This window comes from Rhipicephalus microplus, chromosome 6 (assembly GCF_043290135.1).
Source record: "Rhipicephalus microplus isolate Deutch F79 chromosome 6, USDA_Rmic, whole genome shotgun sequence".
NCBI classification, from domain to species: domain Eukaryota; kingdom Metazoa; phylum Arthropoda; class Arachnida; order Ixodida; family Ixodidae; genus Rhipicephalus; species Rhipicephalus microplus.
Window position 1 is genome coordinate 160,608,514 of NC_134705.1, and position 20,734 is coordinate 160,629,247.

The 20,734-nt window shown below is 50.9% G+C and overlaps 2 protein-coding genes across 2 annotated transcripts; one reads left to right on the top strand and one right to left on the bottom strand.

Moving 5' to 3' along the window:
• Window positions 1-486: 486 nt before the first annotated feature.
• On the bottom strand, window positions 487-12,027 carry LOC119185847 (solute carrier family 22 member 12-like). The gene is made up of 5 exons (XM_075867884.1): window positions 11,933-12,027; window positions 10,874-11,177; window positions 8,384-8,683; window positions 4,438-4,730; window positions 487-934 (listed from the first exon to the last, which is right to left on the bottom strand). The coding sequence occupies exons 1-5, from the start codon at window positions 12,025-12,027 to the stop codon at window positions 487-489; spliced, it is 1,440 nt and encodes a 479-aa protein (XP_075723999.1).
• A 4,510-nt stretch (window positions 12,028-16,537) lies between these two features.
• On the top strand, window positions 16,538-17,494 carry LOC142765015 (uncharacterized). Its single transcript, XM_075865556.1, has one exon. The coding sequence runs from the start codon at window positions 16,768-16,770 to the stop codon at window positions 17,383-17,385; it is 618 nt and encodes a 205-aa protein (XP_075721671.1). The 5' UTR covers window positions 16,538-16,767; the 3' UTR covers window positions 17,386-17,494.
• The last annotated feature ends 3,240 nt before the right edge of the window (window positions 17,495-20,734 follow it).

The window sequence follows — 20,734 nt, forward strand, 5'->3', positions numbered from 1 at the left end:
TTTTAAAAGTTGTTAAATTTGTGCTTGTTTTGGTTCGGTCCGAGCGTGTCTACTGTGTCTGTTCGCTCGAAGAGCGTGGCGCTAACCACTTCGAGACCCCACAATAGGAAGAGGCATCGAAGAAACATAAAACGAGCATGATGTAATTTTCGAAAACAACGGTAATACGGGGAAGCAGCGAAGAAAAACACAAATAAGACACACATTGCCGCACATTTTTCGCCGACTAGTGGTACGTGTCCTTCAGGTTCTGATGAAAGACAGTCTGCCGTAGTGCAGAAGAGCTGTGACGCCTTACTCAATAGCTCTCCGGCCGCAGAGTCGTGTTCGTGAGCTCGCGCTTGCCTTTGTTGCGGGCCACTCTAAATGGAGAGTAGAACAGCCGCTTGTCCTCCACGACCATCATGCCATGCGCAGTGTTCTAGGGTGGCAGCTGCCTCGTTTCCGGCAGCGCCAGCCCCATCGGCACCAACAGCACGAAAAAAGCTACAGGCTACTACTGTAACATGGCGGCCGCCGCGGCGTAAAGACCACCCTCAGCGGTGGCGACCGGACCGCGTTGACGAACGACGCCGCGAAGGCGCTGATGCTGCCGCTCTTGTAGCAGTAGCCAAAGGCAGACTCCCGAAGCACAATCGGGTAGAGTTCGGCGGAGAAGGCGAACGCGGCGATGGCGGAGATGTCCTGGACCTGAAGTCCCGAGACGGCAACGATGACGTCCAGTTGATCGGGGGCGCCCAGTACGTTGACGGCGGACAGGGCGCCCGTCGCGATGAAGATCGCAAGCATGCTGGCGGTGGAAGACAGGCGCCGACCGGCGCGTGTCAGGGCGTAGTCGTCCGCCACGACGCAGGGCAGCTGCATGACCACGAGGGCGGAGCGAGCGCGGTCGTTGTAGCGCAGCACGTGACCCACGCTGAGGTGCGAGAAGGTCCTGAATACCAGGAACCAGAAGCCAAAGATAAGGGCTGACCGCTGGCGCAGGGAATTATTGGCGAGGAGGTCTCAAAGCCGGAGCTCTGCGCAAAGCAGACCTCTGCCATTAACACAGGGACGATGAACAACGGCAACTTTAGTAACCGCATACGTACAACCTTATTGTTACATCGTGCATAATGAATAGCACAGCATAAACGGAGACATCTTGTTTATTTCATCTTCTTCCTTCTCCCCCGTGGCGGCCACCGAGCGCGTGCCACCGCACAGCGCTGTAGTCGGTAGCGACGCCTTATACCACATATCCCCTCTTGCAAAAAAAAAAAAAAAAATAAAATAAAATAAAAATAAATGGTAGAAACACACAAAACTGTTTTTGTCTACTTCCTAACGAAGTCCTTCAATTTCTTTGGGGTCTTCTTTTTACGCTTGCTTTTCCTTGCAGGCGCATTAAATCCTGGACTGGTCAAAGCTTGCGTGCCGTCTGGTGGAGATGATACGGGGTCTGCCCTTTCATGACCATCCGCTCTTGATGTGTCCCATTGGGGCGCACTAGATGACCGATCAGATGCAGGGGACCAGTTCATAAGGGCAGCGGTTTCAGGCTGTAATGCATGAGAAGACCGATTAAATGCAGGTGTCCAGTTCATAACAGCAGGGGTGCCCGATTTCATTTTGTTGACCGCTCCGGAGTGAACTGCGATTAACTTAGATGCGTTCCACACACGCCCATCGTCCAAAAGGTACGAGGCCGGTCCCCGTTTTCCAATGATCTTCTTGGGCGCGGAAAATTGTGAAGACAGCTTACCGTGAGCTGCAGTTGTCTTAACGCGCACGTAATCACCAACGACGAAACTGGGTTCCTTGGCTCCACGTTTTTCATCGGTGTAGCTCTTCGAGATCATTTGCTTCTTTTTGACATGCTCTCGTAGCTGTTCAATCGCCCTTGACGGGTCCGTGCTGAAGCATCTGTCGGGCAATCCCAATATGTCAAGTCTGGTGCGAGGTTGGCGTCGATGAAGAAGAACAGCGGGTGTCGCACCAGTAGTCGCGTGAGGCGTACAGCGATATACTTGCAGGTAATCAAGCATGGCTGTTCGTACGTCACGACGTTCAAGCAGGGCTAGTTGAATGTACGACTTCAGCACCCTATTGAATCTCTCCACCAAGCCGTTAGCTTGTGGGTAATACACGGAAGAGTTGTAGTGCGTTATTCCACGCTCCGTGAGAAACTCGTCAAAGCTTGCTGAAGAGAACTGTGGTCCATGATCGGATACAATACTACGTGGGTAGCCTTCTCGCGCAAAAAGTTCAAGTAAAAACTTCTTCACTGTAGACGTGGTCGCATCTCGCACGAACGCCACTTCAGGCCACTTGCTATAATAGTCAATAACAGTAATCGCAAAACGGCAGTCGGCCGAAGCTTGCGTGAAAGGTCCCACAATGTCGATGGCAATTTTTTCCCACGCCGCGTCAGGAAGAGGAACAGGTTGCAGTGGCGCTGGAAAGGTACGTGCGGACTTGTCACAAGACTGGCAAATCACGCATGTGCGCACCAGTTCTTCAATGTGACTATCCATGCATGGCCACCAATAGGACTCTCTCAGGCGAGCTTTGGTACGACTAATGCCTGGATGTGACTCGTGGGCCAGATCCATAAGGCGGCGTGTCAACGTTGCAGGCACGACAATCCTGTCACCCCGGCATAGGATATCACTTACAACAGAGAGTTCAGCCTTCACGTAAAAGTAAGGTAGCAATTCTTTTGACAGTGATTTCTTGTCAGGCCAAGAAGTAGTCGTGAAGTGCTTAACTTCACAGATAATCTGATCATTGGCACTTGCTTCTTGAAGTTCTGGCATGGTAACTACGGGAGACAACAAACAGATAAATTCCTCTTCTGGTGCATCGCTTTCACGCAAGCTTCGGCCGACTGCCGTTTTGCGATTACTGTTATTGACTATTATAGCAAGTGGCCTGAAGTGGCGTTCGTGCGAGATGCGACCACGTCTACAGTGAAGAAGTTTTTACTTGAACTTTTTGCGCGAGAAGGCTACCCACGTAGTATTGTATCCGATCATGGACCACAGTTCTCTTCAGCAAGCTTTGACGAGTTTCTCACGGAGCGTGGAATAACGCACTACAACTCTTCCGTGTATTACCCACAAGCTAACGGCTTGGTGGAGAGATTCAATAGGGTGCTGAAGTCGTACATTCAACTAGCCCTGCTTGAACGTCGTGACGTACGAACAGCCATGCTTGATTACCTGCAAGTATATCGCTGTACGCCTCACGCGACTACTGGTGCGACACCCGCTGTTCTTCTTCATCGACGCCAACCTCGCACCAGACTTGACATATTGGGATTGCCCGACAGATGCTTCAGCACGGACCCGTCAAGGGCGATTGAACAGCTACGAGAGCATGTCAAAAAGAAGCAAATGATCTCGAAGAGCTACACCGATGAAAAACGTGGAGCCAAGGATCCCATCTTCGTCGCCAAAATATGTTACATCGTGCATAATGAATAGCACAGCATAAACGGAGACATCTTGTTTATTTCATCTTCTTCCTTCTCCCCCGTGGCGGCCACCGAGCGCGTGCCACCGCACAGCGCTGTAGTCGGTAGCGACGCCTTATACCACACTTATAATGCGAGTACATGGTTTAGTTAACACTGGACACTTCACCGTTTGCTTGTGTTAGTAATCAATCACGTTGCACAAGCTTTTTTGTTCCCTGTGGCACCGTTTTCTCGAGTGCAAGCCATCGGCTCACAATCATACACCTAATTGAAGTTATAGCTGTACCTCCCATCAGCTGCATGTATGTACAATGACTGACACGCCTCATATAAAGAGCTTTAATCGAGGGGCTCAGTTAGAGTTTAGAGTTAGAGTTTAGTTTATTTTACCATGTACTGTAAGTGGCTTGGGCAGAGCAAAAAGCTTTATAAAAGAGCTCGACAAAGCCTCATATTCCGATGGTAACTGTAGCGACAAAACGGCAACAGCAAAGTAGACACAACGGGACAGTTTAAACCAGCAATGCATATGCTTTGCGTCGGAACAAAAAAGTTATACAAACTTATACAAACCAGAAACGCACATACTATACATCGAAAGAAAGTATACAGTATACAGACAGAAAATAATACTACACACAAACAATAAAGCATCTTTACTAAAGAAATATTAGAAAACGTACGAACATTTATATGAGACATCCTGTTATACTGAACAGTTCTTTGAGACATCGAAAGCGTACGAGCAGTTGACATCCTGTTACACCTGATACTTTGTATTAACGTTATTTCTTATCTCAATTATATTCTAAGTTGAGGTATTGGGCTGATGGTAGGCACGTGGACTCTTGCATAACACCCGTTTATGAGATATAGGGGCAGATCTGCAGCTCGAGAGGGGCTTGTGAAGCTGGAACCACGGTGCTGGAACAAACGACTTGTGTGCGTGAGGTGTGCGGTAAATGGATAAGCAGCACTCCTTGTTGCCCATATGGAATGAGACAGAATGATTACCGCGGTTAGAAATGATGGAGTTGGGACCCTCTTGTTCCTGGTGAGCCGCCAGTTGCTCGTGCTGCCTGGACATCTCGACCCAGAGCGCCGACAAGTGGTGCCTGAACAGATGCGGCTCGACTCTGTGGGAGCTCGCTGCGCGCGAGCGCGCGTTCTCGACACAGCGCATTTCGGAGAACGCCAGGAGCCAGCAGGGCGACTCTTCGACCACATAAGCCGTGGCCATCATGCCGCACGAGGGGACCATGTAGGCCACCTGAGGTGATACCAGTCCGTCACAATACTTTAACCATCTAGTTTCTCATTAACGTATGCTGTCGGGCTGGTTAGTGTGGCTGGCACTCGTTGGCGCAAACTTGAAAGAAGACGAGAGATAGATAGATATGTGGGGTTTAACGTCCCAAAACCACTATATGATTATGAGAGACGCCGTAGTGGAGGGCTCCGGAAACTTAGACCACCTGGGGTTCTTTAACGTGCTCCCAAATCTGAGCACACGGGCCTACAACATTTCCGCCTCCATCGGAAATGCAGCCGCCGCAGCCGGGATTCTAACCCGCGTCCTGTGGGTCAGCAGCCGAGTACCTTAGCCACTAGACCACCGCGGCGGGGTGAAAGAAGACGAGAGAGACACGGAAAAGCGCACCTTGCCGTGTCTCTTCTTTCGTCTTCTTCCAAGTTTGTACCAACGATATCTACTTTCTAAACACCCCACGAATAGCATGGCTATAGCGATTGCTTAACACATACGACCTCCATTGCATTCTCCCAAGACAGCTGGCTCGAAGGCGATAGCCATAGCCGTTTTCTCAGTCGATTGCATTTACCATTTCTCCTCCCCGAAGGCTTTGCACACGTAACGTGATCTTCCACTGCCTCCATGATCCGCCCTCCTTTTACCAAGCGACGACGCAGTGAGATGACGACATCAGATGATGCCATGTCATGACGTCGCAAATTTCGGCGATCGGTGAAGTCTTGTGACATCAAGGTCAATAAATTTTGTTACAGCGATGGCACACACATTCACATTGAGTACCACGTGACGTTTTGACCGAACGTTATTACTTTTGCTCTTTTTACTATTTGTAAAGCGTCACGAAGTATCATCAGGTCTGACCAAACATGGAAAATTGCTCGAGTCAGGAGACAAACATATGGAAGTTACAAGAACAGAACTTGTAAGCTTTTGAGTGTAAAGATGACTGGCTGGGCGCGTGAAGGCTACAGTGATAACAAGCCACAGTAGTTGTATAGTCAGCGGCAACGAAACTTGAGGACATACGGTTTGTTCGCAAAACTCTATCAAGACTTTACGCGTCCTGAAGCCCGGTCTTTTCAGACCGAGGTGGGCCGCATCCAAATCCGTACCGCCAGGCCGAGCCTAATTGTGGACCCTCTGGGCACCCCTTAGCTGATCTTGATATGAGTCGCAACTATTGAAATTAATTCGATGGTTTCCTACTCATATGTGACAAGTGGACGAGATTCAGGTCAATCTCAAGGAAGTGACGAACGACCTGGCACGAGGACTCGCTTGTTGTGCCAGTCGGAACAGAATCGATGCCCACTAACATTCCGGGGATCATAAAGATAACTTAATCACAATTATATAACAAAATACTACTGCTTGAGGCTTAGGTAATTCCCACTGCCACACGTAAAGTTTAACAGGGCACAGGCAGGTCACGCTACGTGTACTGCAAACCAGGCCTTCCCTCACTCTGTATACTTTGTAAATAAATCTCACCCCGATAGCAAAATGTGAAAAAATAACACAGTCTGTTTTTCTGCGAGAAAAGCTACAGAGATGGCCAGTTACATTACGTCGTTTGGAGGACGTCACGGCGACGGCGAACTTTCTTGGCTTCTAACGCTTTAAGATAACCTGCGTAACTCATGCGCTGTTTAAGGGTACTGTTGTGTTTTGCCGCTCATAAGTTGATCGTGCGGATGGGACAGCACCAGAAGCTATGTTATTCAAAGCTTCTTTCTCGGGTCTCTCTCGGCAAGGTCGCAAATTGCTTCCTTTGAGCATGGAACGACAGCGCGGGAAGCTACGTTATACAAAGCTTCTTTCTCGACTCTCTCTCGGTATGCCCGTTTAACTGTACGCCACTTATCCTCTGGAATGCAAACTACGTCCGTCTCCTCCGCTGCTGGGGACAAACACACAATGTGAAACGAACCTGCTCTGCTAACCGGCTTGGAATGTTTGTGGTTTAGAGACAAGTCGCCGCTGCCGGGGGCAAACGCACAATGGGATTAAGCGACCCCGTCCTGCCTCCGCAGCCGGGCGCGAGCTCAGTGGAAGTAGGCGACACGCTTTGCCCTGGCGATCGGCTCAAAGTCGCTGCGATGCCCGACCCGAACACAAGGAAAGCGGAGAAAGTCAAAGGCCGCTTGCTACCTGCGGGGGCAATTACGTTCCGCGCGCAATCATTCAATTTCCGGCTTTGGAGGTTCGTCTCGGCTCGCTGGGTGTGGGAAAGGGCATGAATGTACCGGGTCTACAATGCCGATATCTCCCGAGCGTTAGAATTCCTGAGCGCGTGGGAGGTGGAGAGAGAGAGACATGATGGGAAAGAGTACCAAAACGCCTGTTTAAACTGTAGAAGCGCTGCTGTCGAGAGTAAGGTCAGCCCAGTAGGGAGTGACTTAATCTTAGTGGAAACAGATTGGATGAGAGAATGTTGAGGCGGACCAGCAGTGGCCCCCTCCCCTTTTTCTTTGTTACCGCAAGATGCTTAAGACTGGGGGGAATCCGTTTCTCTTCAGTCGAGGCTGCAATCACTTAACTGATAGATCAGTACGACTCCGTACGATGCAACTTTTGTCTGGGCCGTAACCACTTGGTGGTCGAACAGTGAGACTAAGTACGTTGTATGTAGTAACAGTGTTCTAGGCTCTAACTTAAGAAAAGTTAAGTAGAAGAGTAAGACGCTGTTGATGTCTGTGTTATCATGAGTGTGCTTCGGCAAGATGTACATATCACTGTAAATATTTCGCTGTAATATACCTTCAAGTTTTTATTACCTCCAACCTGCCTCCTGCTTCATCAACGCCGATCATCTCCTTGACGGGACTTCAATCCACATCAAGGAAATCAACGAACGAAAAGGAAAACTTAACTGGTACCGTTGCCGTGGATGCTCTTGAGGACGTACAGTTTCATAATAGTACATGTTACATTATATAAGGAAATCTAGAATTGGTGTTTGTGGGAGGTGCGACGCATCACGCTTCAGCCAGCACGGAAATGATGGGATGGATTTGCCTACGCTTTGTTATTTCAGCTTCGCGTGGTCTGCAGCCACTTTGTCGCAAAATGAAAAATAGCGAAAGTTCAGCGGTGCCCACTTCCCACCTTGACCCTTTTGGGCTCACCTACACAAGCCAGCTCACAAGGTTAACAACGAGCTATTCTTTTATCGAAAACAAAAGTCAAAATGCAACGATAAATATAGCCACAAAAAGCGTTCGAAGCGGCAAGAACGAAGAATAGGATTCCATGACGTATAAAAGCGGACTAGAATACATTTACAGCGTACTAGAAAATTTTCTAAACACTATAAGATACCACCCATCATTTCAACGGTGACTGGCGATCGCAGCGCCACAGTCTCCTCTAGTAAATATTGTAGGAAACTACGCTTGTGGGCAACAACTTCCACGAAATCTTATTAGGCCTGTCAATTCTTCTGTAGCTCGGGTCAGTTACCTGCGCAGATAAGCGCACAAGAGGGAGGCTTGAAATTAGGAAGGCATGAGAAGAAGAAGAAGCAATTGCGGGGATAACGTGGTTGCGGCAATCCCAGGACCGAGTTCACAGCAGAAACTGAAAGAGTCCTTTCGTCCTGCGGTGTACTTAGGCCGATGATGCTGCCAATGATGATTAGGATCGGTTACCTGCGCGGCGTGCCAGTTTCGGATGAGGACGTGGACGACCTCGGTATAGACGGTTGCAACGAACGCGGCTGCTGCGACGGCGCAGTACAAGACGCGGTGTTGCGTGGCGGTCACATCGAAGAGCAGGTCGTGCGAGGCCACCAGCACTCCGGCGGCACAGGCCGACAGCAGGAAGCACAGCGTGGTGAGCAGGGGCCCGCTGTTGGCAAACGCCAGCGCGGTGCCGGCGGATACTAGCAGCGCGAGCAAGATGCCGAGCACGGGACGTCGACCGACGCGGTCGGCCGCGATGCCCGCCAGCTGTCGACACAGTGTGCGCTTATTAGTCTTCACGAACCAGTCCAGATTCCGGTAGAAAAAGATGGGCTAAGAAAACGTTCCTGATCCCTCTTTTTTAGGAATTGGTTTAACACGAAAATGAAACGTGTCTTCGCAGATGTAGTTGAGCGTTCATTGTGCATTGTTTAGCCACAAGGGCGAAGGAAGGAATGCTACAACAAACAGCAAGCAGCTCGAGACTTGCAGCGCGCACCTTAAGCAGAAAGCACGCACTAAATAAGCATCCAAAGGACGAGCGCGGAGATATGACGGTCACTGCTCGACACTTAAAGCACGCTGCTCAAACAGAAAGAAAGACTCAAGAAACTGACGCACAAGTATACACAGGATGAGCGCGGCCATTCACAATTCCTACTTCCATGTGTGAGCAGCGCGCTCCTTTCGTAAATGCAGCTGCGGCAGCGAGCGAAGTGACCTCCATGCTCTCTTCAACCACTGTTACTTCAAAGCAAACTTGCGTTGGGAGCACAAGAGGTACAAAGCACCCGAATACCGAGATAAGCGCGGGCACGTGCGAGCTTGTTTCATTGCTCTACGTCATGTAGAGGCGCGCGCGCATGGGGCGACGACCTTTAGAGCACGCGCACCCCTCTCGCCGTCACGCTACTAAAGACGAAAACACGCGGAAGTTGCTGAGCTCTGTACCAATAGTACATGGTGTATATAAATAGCTCGCCCTGAACGAGCTGGAAAACGTACGCTCTGTGGCTTACTGGTTTGCACCGCGCGCTGCGGATGAAGAGGTCGTTAGTTCAGCGCCCCAAGACGTAATTGTTTCTTCTCATTTTTTTCTTTACAATCTGTTAGTACATATATTTTACGACATCATATCTGCTACGGAAATACGTCAGCGAAGCCATGGTGGATCCCAGCATGAAACACTTTCGTGTTAGAAAAACAATAGTAATTTGAAGGTTGTGGGTTAGAATCGCACCGACGGAAAAAGGTGCTTTTTCTCCACCTCAATCTATTCTTTAACCGTTTTTTTAACATGAACCAGCGTCGCCAAATGGAACAAGAATACAGGCAGATGAGACCTTCTGTGTGTCTTTCTTGTCCTGTTAGCCCGCTCTCTTTCTCGTCATGAAGCAGTGCCAGCAATAACAAAACCTTTACGGGTCAATCAGATGCAAACCGACGGAAAGGAAAAATGTTCTACTTTTTGTGCGCTTAATTTCCTTTCAGATTAGCTCATCCCCAGAACGCTTCAGTTAAAAACGACCAATAGTGCCACCTATGTGGTCCTTGACATTGTTGGTTTCGTTTTTTATATTTATTTCTTCAGTTACATCACCCATTTTGAATGGTTGGCGTTACTTGCTCTACAAGGAGAGGAAGTTTTGTGGAGACAGGGTTGCATGTGGGACGAGACTAAGATGATGGGAGGTGAAGTGCAGACGCGGTGGATCAGAGAAAAAAGCGTGCTAGCCATGACGTCACCTTGACTATGGATGCTCAGCGATAAAAAGAAGACGAGCGCTCAGCACACGCATATGCGCAAAGACGCTACATTGCTAACAGACATTGTACACGCAGCGTGCCCCCCCCCCCCAAAAAAAAAGAAGCTATACGACGCCGTCGAAGACATCAGATTGCTTACACATTTTCTCCCATGTTGGCATTCCGTGACAGTTTCATTGACGGTTTCAGAGAAAAAAAAGCAGCTTCAGGTCACAATGTAGGCTACAGATCTTAAAATTGACACTAAAGAGCATTGGATTAGGGGGTGTGGGAACGGGCAGTCGGAAGGGGAAGAACTCATGGCCCTTGTGTTTTTACTTTCGGTTTATTGATGGCGTTTTATATCGATCAATTGGCTTCTATAATCCATAAAAAGAGAGTTGGGGAAAAATACTGCTCGAAAAGGTTACACAAGGAGTATCCTCTAACCCAATGAAATGCAGCATCTTTAATGACCCGAATATTGAAACTAACGATCGCAAAATTTTACATCTGCAACATTATTTTGTTCATGAGATTTTGATTATAATGCTTTAGAATTTTTAATCTACCGTTATTGTTTTCTACATAGGGCTATAGGTTTAGCTTGCATGCAGTAATGTTCCGTTCCCATGCCTTGTAGTCGCGTTTTGGCCCGAGTTTGAAACAAGACGTTTTGGACAAGCCAAAACAACTGCTCCAAGTACTCACTGCCGAGCCGACCACTCCTCCAGCCATGTATGCCGCTGCAAGCGCCGACACCATCCAGCCTCGTTTGCAGACCAGGTTCCACTCGTCCATTATGGAATGGAGGTGCGAGTCGCCTGTATCGTACTCCCAGCCAGAGTCGCAAGGGACGATGGTACGGTTGTCCGGATATTTTGCTGATAACTCGGCGTACGGCAATGGGGGCTCGCACTGGCTTCGTCTCTCGGTAACGTCTTCTCCCAGGACGAGTGGTATGCTGACGTTCCTCCATGCCTGTGGGTTGATGTAGGAGTACCTGGCTGGAGGCCTGCGTAAGCCAGGATGAGGTTAGAGCACACGAACTTCATTGAAGCCGAAGCCAATCATGAAGTTTTCAGTGTGGAGCGTCTGTACATGCGCGATGGAGGACGCTCTAGAAAACGACATGGAAACGTTTTTAGTGTGAAATCAATGTGGCGACTGGGGCATAAACACACCTTACCACGAGCAACTCGCTCACTCACTCACTCACTCACTCACTCACTCACTCACTCACTCACTCACTCACTCACGAATAGTCCAATTGGTGTTGCTCGCCACTTAATAATTCAAAACGAACTAGTGACTATATGCCCATAAGTACGCTCGGCCAAAGTTGACCAATCGAGCAAAGCATTGAAGAATGACACCGAAAATCTGTGTATAAGGCAAGACCACTACACTGAAACAGGAAAATAAACGCATAGGTGTAGCAAATAACTTTTATGGTCAAAACATCACTGCTAACCCAGGCATGCCACAAAGAATAGCTGAGACGAGCACATGTGCCAGTGATCCTCTCTCCCTGTTTACTTATGAAGCAGGACACGGATACAAGCACAAAAAGAACGAAAAGACACATTTCGTTCCTTTTGTACCCTTTCGGCTCCTTTTGTGCTAATCTCCATACGCTGCTTCATAAGTAAACATGAACTATCACCAACTCACCCAATTTTCAACGTTGTCATCTCTTCCCTTCGTGATCCATTCTGGCTTGCGCTGAAGGTATCACAGCTGCTTAGGAAGGTGAAAGTGTACACTTACTTGCCCCAGTGGTCCACGGGCCTTGCCAGGTTAGTAGAAGCGAGCGCGTGCTCAAGAGCCGTGAAGAACGCCAGAGTAGTGCAGACCAGAACCATGGTCTAGCACCCGCCGTGTCCACAAAATAGAACGTGGTCCAGCTGTGACGAGGCCGCAACCATCGTAGTCGTGGCTGCAGTCGTAGCAACTACGGCAGTGGTGTTCTGGGCCACCTCGCGATGACCTTCCTGCTGCGGAGACAACGGCGACGTTGGATTGGACGCGGTCTTCCCGACAGGAGCTGTCTGAATCGTCGTGCGCTTGTCTTCAGCGCCCCCAGTGACCGCCGCAGTGAAGGTCTCCCGCTGTTGACCAATGTGGGATGAAAGCGAGGATGTCGGAGCGGTCAACGGCTGAATGACGATGACCGGTTCGTCTTCGGAAATCATGGACTGCTCCTGCCGAGATTCCCATGGCGACAGTGGCGTGGTCAGTGCAGACATAGACTGATTGGCGGTGTCCGGCTCGTTTTCTTTGCCGCTGGACATCTTGTCAGTGTACCACTGGCCATCATACGGCGAAAGCGAAGACGTCAGGGTGGTCAATGGCTGTTTCAAAGTGGTAAATTGTTCTTTGTCGCCGTAAAGAATGGAAGATTCCTGCTGACCTACGCACGGTGATAGCGGCATTGCCGTAGCGGTCTTCAACTGGTTGGTGGTGACTTGCTCGCTTTCTTTGCCACTGGCCACCTTGACGTGTCGCTGTTCATTGTGAGGAGACATGGACGAAGTCACAGCGAGGAATGGCTGGTCGATAGTGGTTCGTTGATGTTGGTAACCAGGAATGATGACAGTCTCCCGCTGACCTTCTAGTGATGGCCGTGGCGTCGTCGTGGCAGCCGCAGACTGGTTGGTGGTGGTAGTTGGCTCACTTTTTCTGCCACTGACCACGTTGTCGGTGTCTTGCTGGCCCACGTGAGGAGACGGCGGGATCCTCGGCTGACTGGAGGTTGCCCGACGCTTGGCTCCCGCTTGTCTCATCTTCGCGGCCGCCCCGTGTTCCCTCGTGTGGCACCACTGGCTAGCTGAACGCTGCGCGGCACCTTCAGTGAAAGTGGACGATGGTTTCGTTGTAGCCGCCTGGGCACGATGGCTTCGACAGAGCGACTGCCGCTGGTAGTCAGCTGCGTTGCTTTTGAGAAGCCTTTGAGGAGCGACGCGAAAGTACGACCTATGTCGGAGCGTTCGAAAGCTGCTTCTCGTCGCGCGATACCGCGTGCGCCTCGTGGTGGGCCCTGCTTCTTTTTCTTCAACTACAGAAACGTGGAACGCTTTGTAGTGAAATGTGCTAATACATTAACGAAGTCGTCGATAGAGCAGAGAGCAATATTGATGCTCGGATGTCTCCCAAATATTTCTAAAGGCGATTGCCTTAGCGTAGATGTAGATGCTTGTCGTCTCGCCTAAAAGATCTTGGCTCATACCCACAAGGAGGATAAACTTAGGGTGATCTCTAGATGGTCCTGTGATGTCTATTGTGCCTGATACAGCTTTTAATACAGAACATAGACTCCAAATACATTCGTTTACATTAAGATCCCATGAAAGTGAAATTACCTGTTCGAGACTATGACCTTCTTTTGCAGGGGATAATAACTATCCAATTCGCAAACTGGAAGTGGTTATAACAAAATATCCATGCCGTATAGCTTCCCTTAGTTTTTATTAATGCAGATATGGCCCATAGGGTGTCACATACTTTACGTTTTAATTGTAAAGAGCTTGAAAACATTGATCGTGTGCAACAATGAAGCTGTTAAAGCTGGCAGTTCGACATCCGTTAACAAAAAAACCCTGCTGCGTTGTCATAGGAATCACCACAGCTGCGCGCAACCTGTGCTAAAAACAGCCATGCCACCTCCGCGCCAAGAAACAGCCGTCGCCATAGCAACTGTCACAGTTTCTTATACCGTGACTCAGGGACAGCAATTTGAACCCATTCAGACGGGTTAGCTTTGCGCGTATTGCTTATCTGCTTGTGCCCATGATGATGAAAATGATGCTTCGAACATGGTAAATACTCCCTCAGGGGGATCGGCTATGTTGGTTCGCGTCTCGTCGGTGTTACCCGCGCGCCGTTTGCATAGTGCGCGAACGAGTACATCGATCTCTCAGTCTCCTGTATAGTCGCCGTGCGTGGCGGATCTTTGGTGGGGCATTGACGGAGCATAGCGGCGGGCGTGTTGAAGACGCTTGCTCTCGGCTCCCTTGGCTCGCGTCTTGTTGGTGTCCCCCGCACGCCGTCTGCAAAGTGCGCGAACGAGTGGCTCTTTTAGTGTCTTGGAATGTTGTGCATGGCGGATCGTTGGTGGGGCGAGGACGGAGCAGAGCGGCGGGCGTGTTGAAGACGCTTGCTCTCGGCTCCCTTGGCTCGCGTCTCGTTGGTGTCCCCCGCACGCCGTCTGCATAATGCGCGAACGAGTGGATCTCTTAGTGTCTTGGAAAGTCGTCGTGCGTGGCGGATCGTTGGTGGGGCAAGGACGGAGCAGAGCGGCGGGCGCGTTGAAGACGCTTGCTCTTGGCTTCCTTGGCTCGCGTCTCGTCGGTGTTACTCGCACGCCGTGTGCATAGTGCGCGCCTCTCCCAGTCTCCTGGATAGTCGCTGTACGTGGCGGATCGTTGGTGGGGCATGAACGGAGCAGAGTGGCGGGCACGTTGAAGACGCTTGCTCTCGGCTGCCTTGGCTCGCGTCTCGTTGGTGTTACGCGCACGCCGTCTGCATTCTAGAACACGGTCGGACGCATGGACGGATGCTTCGCCCCACTCATTATCATTCACTTCATGGATATACTGTAATTCTCTTATAAGTTAAAATATTGCTGTAGTAATAATACCCACACAAGCAGAAACTTATAAAGTCTCATTCGATTAGTTTCGTAAAGGTAAGCACAAACGGCATCAAAAGAGTTCTTGTAGCTGAAGCCCAAAGCCGAAGCCCCGAAAGTAAGTGTATTGTCACTTGTGAAGTTCAACCCCAGTTTGGCGAATGGGATAACGAGGACTCTTTTTCTTAGTATTCTGTATCGACGACATGACAAAAAGTAGTACTCTGGTTTTTTTCGTTTCTATAGGTTATGAGCAGACCAGCCCTGTGTGAATATAAATTTACCAGTGGGGGGGGGGACACGTCATCGTAGTCTAGTTATTATGACTTCCAACTTTCTAATAGCACACCACTGGATTTTCCAAAGAAATTTTGGATGACTAAATTCTGCCCATGGCGTAACTTACGGTATTCTATGGCATAAGCACGAAGCGAAAATTTTCTTACCTTATCGCAGTTATTATGGCCACTTCAGGAAGGACCGATCGTGCGTAACCATTCAATAGCGCTAGGGCTACAGAATTAGAGATTTAATGCAATTCTGATCCACATTGGCCAGGTACCCATAATAATTTTAGTAGCTTGAGCTGTGGGGGATTAGCGTAAGCGTCTTTAACATCATTGCTATTGATGAGCTTGTAAACGACGTACACACTGGCAGGTGGGTCAGTAATTATTATTGCGTTGTGGGCGTTCAAGGGTCGCTTCTCCAGTGCTGGAACGTTCATAAGGTCATCGTCACCGGGATCTCTGTTGCGTGGCAGGAATTTTAAAGCGACAGCGTTAAAGAGCTCGTTTCGCAGAAATTACAGTGTTGACGCCGTTGTCGGTGGCGGCGTCGTTGGTTGTGACAAAAAAATCGAAAAAGACGCCAATAAATAAATAAATATTCTGGGTCTCATTGAGAAACTAACCCGAATCGTTTGCGTGCCAAGAAAGCGTTCTACCACAGAGCCATGCGTCTGCTTGGAAATGTGGTGAAAATAACTTTCTCTGCTAGAAAGTGCCATGAAAGTAACTTGCATGCTTTAACAAATACACGCGTCCTGTACAATCCGACATGTAATATTGCAGTAATAATGCGTGGTACAAGCGTACATCGAAATCGAGCGTCAGAACATGCGATTATTATGAATTCATGGTTTAAAGCGCGCCACCCACTACAAAAGGCACACACGTTACTGCGCCTTTGCCCATTAAGGCCACGTGGTTGGTGGCCTTAATGTTCGAAAAGATTTCACGGACACAATTGCCCGTGGTTTAAAGCATACTGCCTTTTACACAGAATGCAGCCATATGCGAAAGTTTCACGGACACAAGCCGTTTTGAACTCAACTAGTGCACACCAGGGAAAGGATATCCTTATCGCACGACAAGGGTTTCGAAACCAAAGATGTTATTATAATAACCTCTTTGTTCGAAACATGCGCGCGAAGTGCCATCTGTCGTCGGCCTCAGGGGTGGTCTGCTGTAACAGAATGGAAAATAGGCAAAAAATAAAAGATATCTGAAAAAAAATCACAGCATATCCATGGAGTGAATAATGATGAGTAAGGCGAAGCGTCGGTCAGCCCGTCCGTGCTTCCATCCGTCCGTTCGTTCTTGCTTCCGTCTGACCGCGCGACCATCCGTGCGTCCATCTATGCGTCCGTCTGTCTGTCCATGCGTCCGTCCGTGAGTTCATCCATCCATCTTTCCGTCTTTCTTGCATCCATCCACCCCTACGTCCATGCTGTAGAGGTCGCCACCCTTCAGTCATTTAGTTCGGCTGCCACTAGCAGGTGGCGCCCCTGAGATTGTATATATTCTGCCCCGAATAAAGTGGGAGGCCCTTTTCGTTAGCTGAGCAGCTGTCGTGCGTATCGTCTCTCTTCGCTCGTGCTCTGCCACGCTGGCGCGGCACCAGCCACAAGACATGGTGTCAGAAGTGGCTGCGTAACGCCCCCTCATCCCGGACTCGCCCGTACCGCACGACGATGGCCCTCGACGGAGTGGCGCCGAAAAAGCTCAGCCTCAACCTCCAGCCGCCCGCACCGTTCGACTTTGTGCACCCGGGAACCTGGCCAGCATGGCTCAGCCGCTACGAGGACTACGCCGTCGTTTCCGGCCTGACTCAAGCATCCGGCGACATGCAGGTACGCTCGTTGTTGTACTGCATGGGGCCGGAGGCCCGCCCACTTCTGGAGACGTTCTCGCTCGACACCGCATCACTCGCCTCATTTCAAGCGGTTGCCGCCAGCTTCACCGACCACTTCGTGCATCCGGCGAATGAACTGTACGAGTCGTCGCGTTTTCACCGGCGTGTTCAGTTACCCGACGAGAGCGTCGACGCCTACTACGCCGAACTGTGTAGAATGGTGAAGTGGTGCAACTATCCGTCAGCTGAGGTGGAGCAAAGGCTTGTACGCGATAGATTCGTCGTCGGCCTCCGCGACTCGCGCCTTTCGGACCAGCTTTGCCGGAACGCGAAGTTGACGCTCAAAGAAGCATGGATGCAGGCCCGTCAATCAGAAGACGCCGACAAAGAAAAAAACGTTGGCTCAAAACTGCGCAGAGCACTCCCGCGAGCTACACCTCGACGCCGTACGAGATAAGAAGTTCGCCTCTCGCCGCCACAACTACGATAAGCGGCCTTCGCCCCCGTGGAAAGCAGAGCGCTCCTGCCAGCCGTCAACATGTGAATTCTGCGGCCGCGCGCCACATCCACGTTCTAACTGCCCTGCTCGAAACTCCGTCTGCAACTCCTGCAAAAAGAAAAGACACTTTGCGGAAGTGTGCCGCGCGCGGCAGGCAAAACAGAAGCTCGGCTCCATTCAGCTACACGCTGTCGGGACGCCCGCCGCGGCAAAGTTCGTCGACATCACCGTTGACAACTACACAGCGCAGTTCAAGGTCGATTCCGGAGCCGAGGTGTCCACCGTTCCGAGCGACTTCCCTCATTGCCGGCCAAGCTCGACCCCGTAAACAGCCTGCTCACCGGACCTGGCGGACAGCCGCTGCACGTGCTGGGTTCGTACATGGCAAGACTTCGGTGGCACGGGAAAATGAGCTCTCAGCGCTTGTACGTGATCCAGTCTCTCACCGTACCTCTTCTTGGACTGCCGGCGCTTCAAGCTCTGGAAGTTGTAAAGTTTCTCGACGAACTTCAGTCTCCGAAAGCAACATTGCGTGCTGAGCTCTTCCAGGGATTGGGCACCCTCAAGGACGAGTACACTATCCTTCTGAGACCTGACGCCGTACCCTTCTCCCTAAGTGTGCCTCGCAGGATTCCCATCCCGCTACGCGAGGTCGTCCGTCGCGAGCTTGACAAACTGGAGGAAGGAGACGTGATCCGCAGGGTCGACAACCCAACCCCGTGGTGCTCTGGTCTCGTTGTGGTACGGAAAGCCGATGGTTCCTACCGGCTGTGCGTTGACTTGACTCAGCTGAACAAGGTTGTCCTTCGGGAACGCCACATCCTACCAACTGTAGAGCAAGTCCTTGGCCTCCTTGGCGACGCAACAGTTTTCTCCAAGCTGGATGCAACAGCCAGTTTTCATCAGGTTAAACTATCTGCAGACTCCCAAGAGCTCACAACGTTCATCACCCCATTTGGCCGATACTGCTTCTGCCGGCTCCCCTTTGGCATCACCTCCGCGCCGGAGTACTTCCAAAAACAGATGGCCAGGATCCTGGAGGGCCAGGAAGGAGTCGCCAATATGATAGACGACATTCTGGTCTTTGGGCGCACCTGCGAGGAGCACGATGCCAGACTGAACCAGGTGCTGTCTCGCCTTGCAAAAGCAGGCATCACGTTGAACCAAGACAAGTGTCGTTTTGGTGTCTCCGAAGTCTCCTTCCTAGGAGTCATCGTTTCAGCACAAGGCATCAGGCCAAGTCCAGACAAGGTCGAAGCAATCAAAGCCATGGAGGCTCCAACAGACATCGCAGGTGTCCGGCGACTGCTCGGAATGGTGAACCATCTTGCCCGGTTTTTGCCTTGCATCTCAGAGGTCACAGCTCCCATCAGAGCACTTCTAAACAATTCTGCGACTTGGGTGTGGCAGCATGAACAAAATGCTGCATTCGAGAAAATCAAGGAACTCCTGACATCAGACCGTTGCATGGCCAAGTACCATCCATCATACGCCACCACAGTTTCGGCTGACGCAAGCTCATTCGGACTGGGCGCAGTCTTGCTGCAGACACAGCCCTCTGGAGAGCGCCGCCCAGTTGCGTTTGCTTCGAGGTCAATGACCGAGACAGAGCAGCGTTACAGCCAGACAGAAAAGGAAGCGTTGGCAACAACATGGGCTATCCAACGGTTTGACGAATTCGTCCGCGGCATCACCTTCGATGTTGAGACAGATCACCTACCACTCGTTTCTCTCTTCGGCAAGATGGAGCTGGACATGCTGCCGCCTCGCATACAGAGGCCCAGGTTAAAGACCATGCGATACCAGTTCCGAATGCTCCACGTGCCAGGAAAGCTGTTAGCTACAGCAGATACCTTGTCACGCATCACCCAAAAGGCGTCCCTCCCCCTGGACACCGTGGAATTGTTTGCAGCTCAAGTGGTCAGCGGCATGTCAGAAGCCTTGCCACTAAGCCCAGAGGACGTGCGACAAGCACGAGAGTCCGATGGCGAATGCAGAGCCCTCACCTCCTTCTGCCAGAATGGTTGGCCACAGAAGTCCAAACTGCCACTGCACCTCTCCCAGTATGCCTCAGCAGCTGATGAGCTCTCTGTCTGCGATGGTGTTCTACTGAAAGGCGCCAGGATGGTCATCCCGCATTCTCTTCGGCCGGCTGTTTTGACGCTGTTGCACGAAGGACACCAAGGCATCAATAGGACGAAAGGTCTCGCTCGAGAGTCCATTTGGTGGCCTGGTATTTCGGCAGACATTACCTCTCTGGTAACTAACTGCGAGCAATGTGCTTCCACTCGGGTGAACCATGCAGAGCCCCTGGTCTCCACGGTCCTACCTGGACGTCCCTGGGAACTTGTCGGCGTGGACCTGTTCCACCTCCGCAGCCAGACATTCATCTTGGTGGTGGACTACCACTCCAGGTACCCTGAAGTTGTAACCCTGCGGAGCACAACGGCTCAGGCAGTCATCGACGTCCTCAAAGGCATCTTTGCCCGGCATGGGATTCCGCGAGAAGTCAGATCAGACAACGGTCCACCGTTCTCTTCACGCGAGTTTGCAGCATTGGCGGCATCTTACGGCTTTGACCACGTCACCAGCAGCCCGCACTATGCGCAATCGAACGGAGAGGCGGAGAGAATGGTCAGGACAATCAAGGAGTTGTTTCGCAAAGCAACAGACCCTCATATGGCCTTGCTCAGCTACCGGGACACCCCCGGAGTCGATGGCTTCAGCCCGGCCCAGCTCTTGATGGGACGACAACTCCGAACCAAAGTGCCGAAACAGGACTCCCAGTTATGTCCTCACTGGCCGTCGAGGAAAGACGTGAGGAGAAAAGATGCAGCCTACAAGCAGAAACAGGCCGCTGACTTTAACAGGCATCACAGAGCTCAAGATCTGTCATCGCTCCGAACAGACCAGTGTGTCTGGGTACGACCTGATCAGGTCAAAGCTACAGTGCTTAGCCCAGCACGCCGACCACGAAGTTATGTCGTGGAAACGGAGCAGGGTGGCGTCCTACAGCGCAACCGGCGTAACCTAGTGCCTTTTGCACCTCCTGCGCCAAGGGTGGAACCACCGCCGTCTGAGGAGCAGGAGCCACAGCGAACACTGCCCCCTCTGGAATCCCAGCGAACTACTACAGTGCAACCACCCGATTCCCTTGGACTACCCCCTGCAGACAGTGACCGCAGTGATGGTGTGACACGAACACGTAGTGGCCGCCGTGTTGTGCCTCCGAACCGCCTGAACTTGTGATGTGCCGTGTCTGGCGTCCTCCGTCTTCCGTCTGGTCTTCAAGGGGGGAGATGTAGAG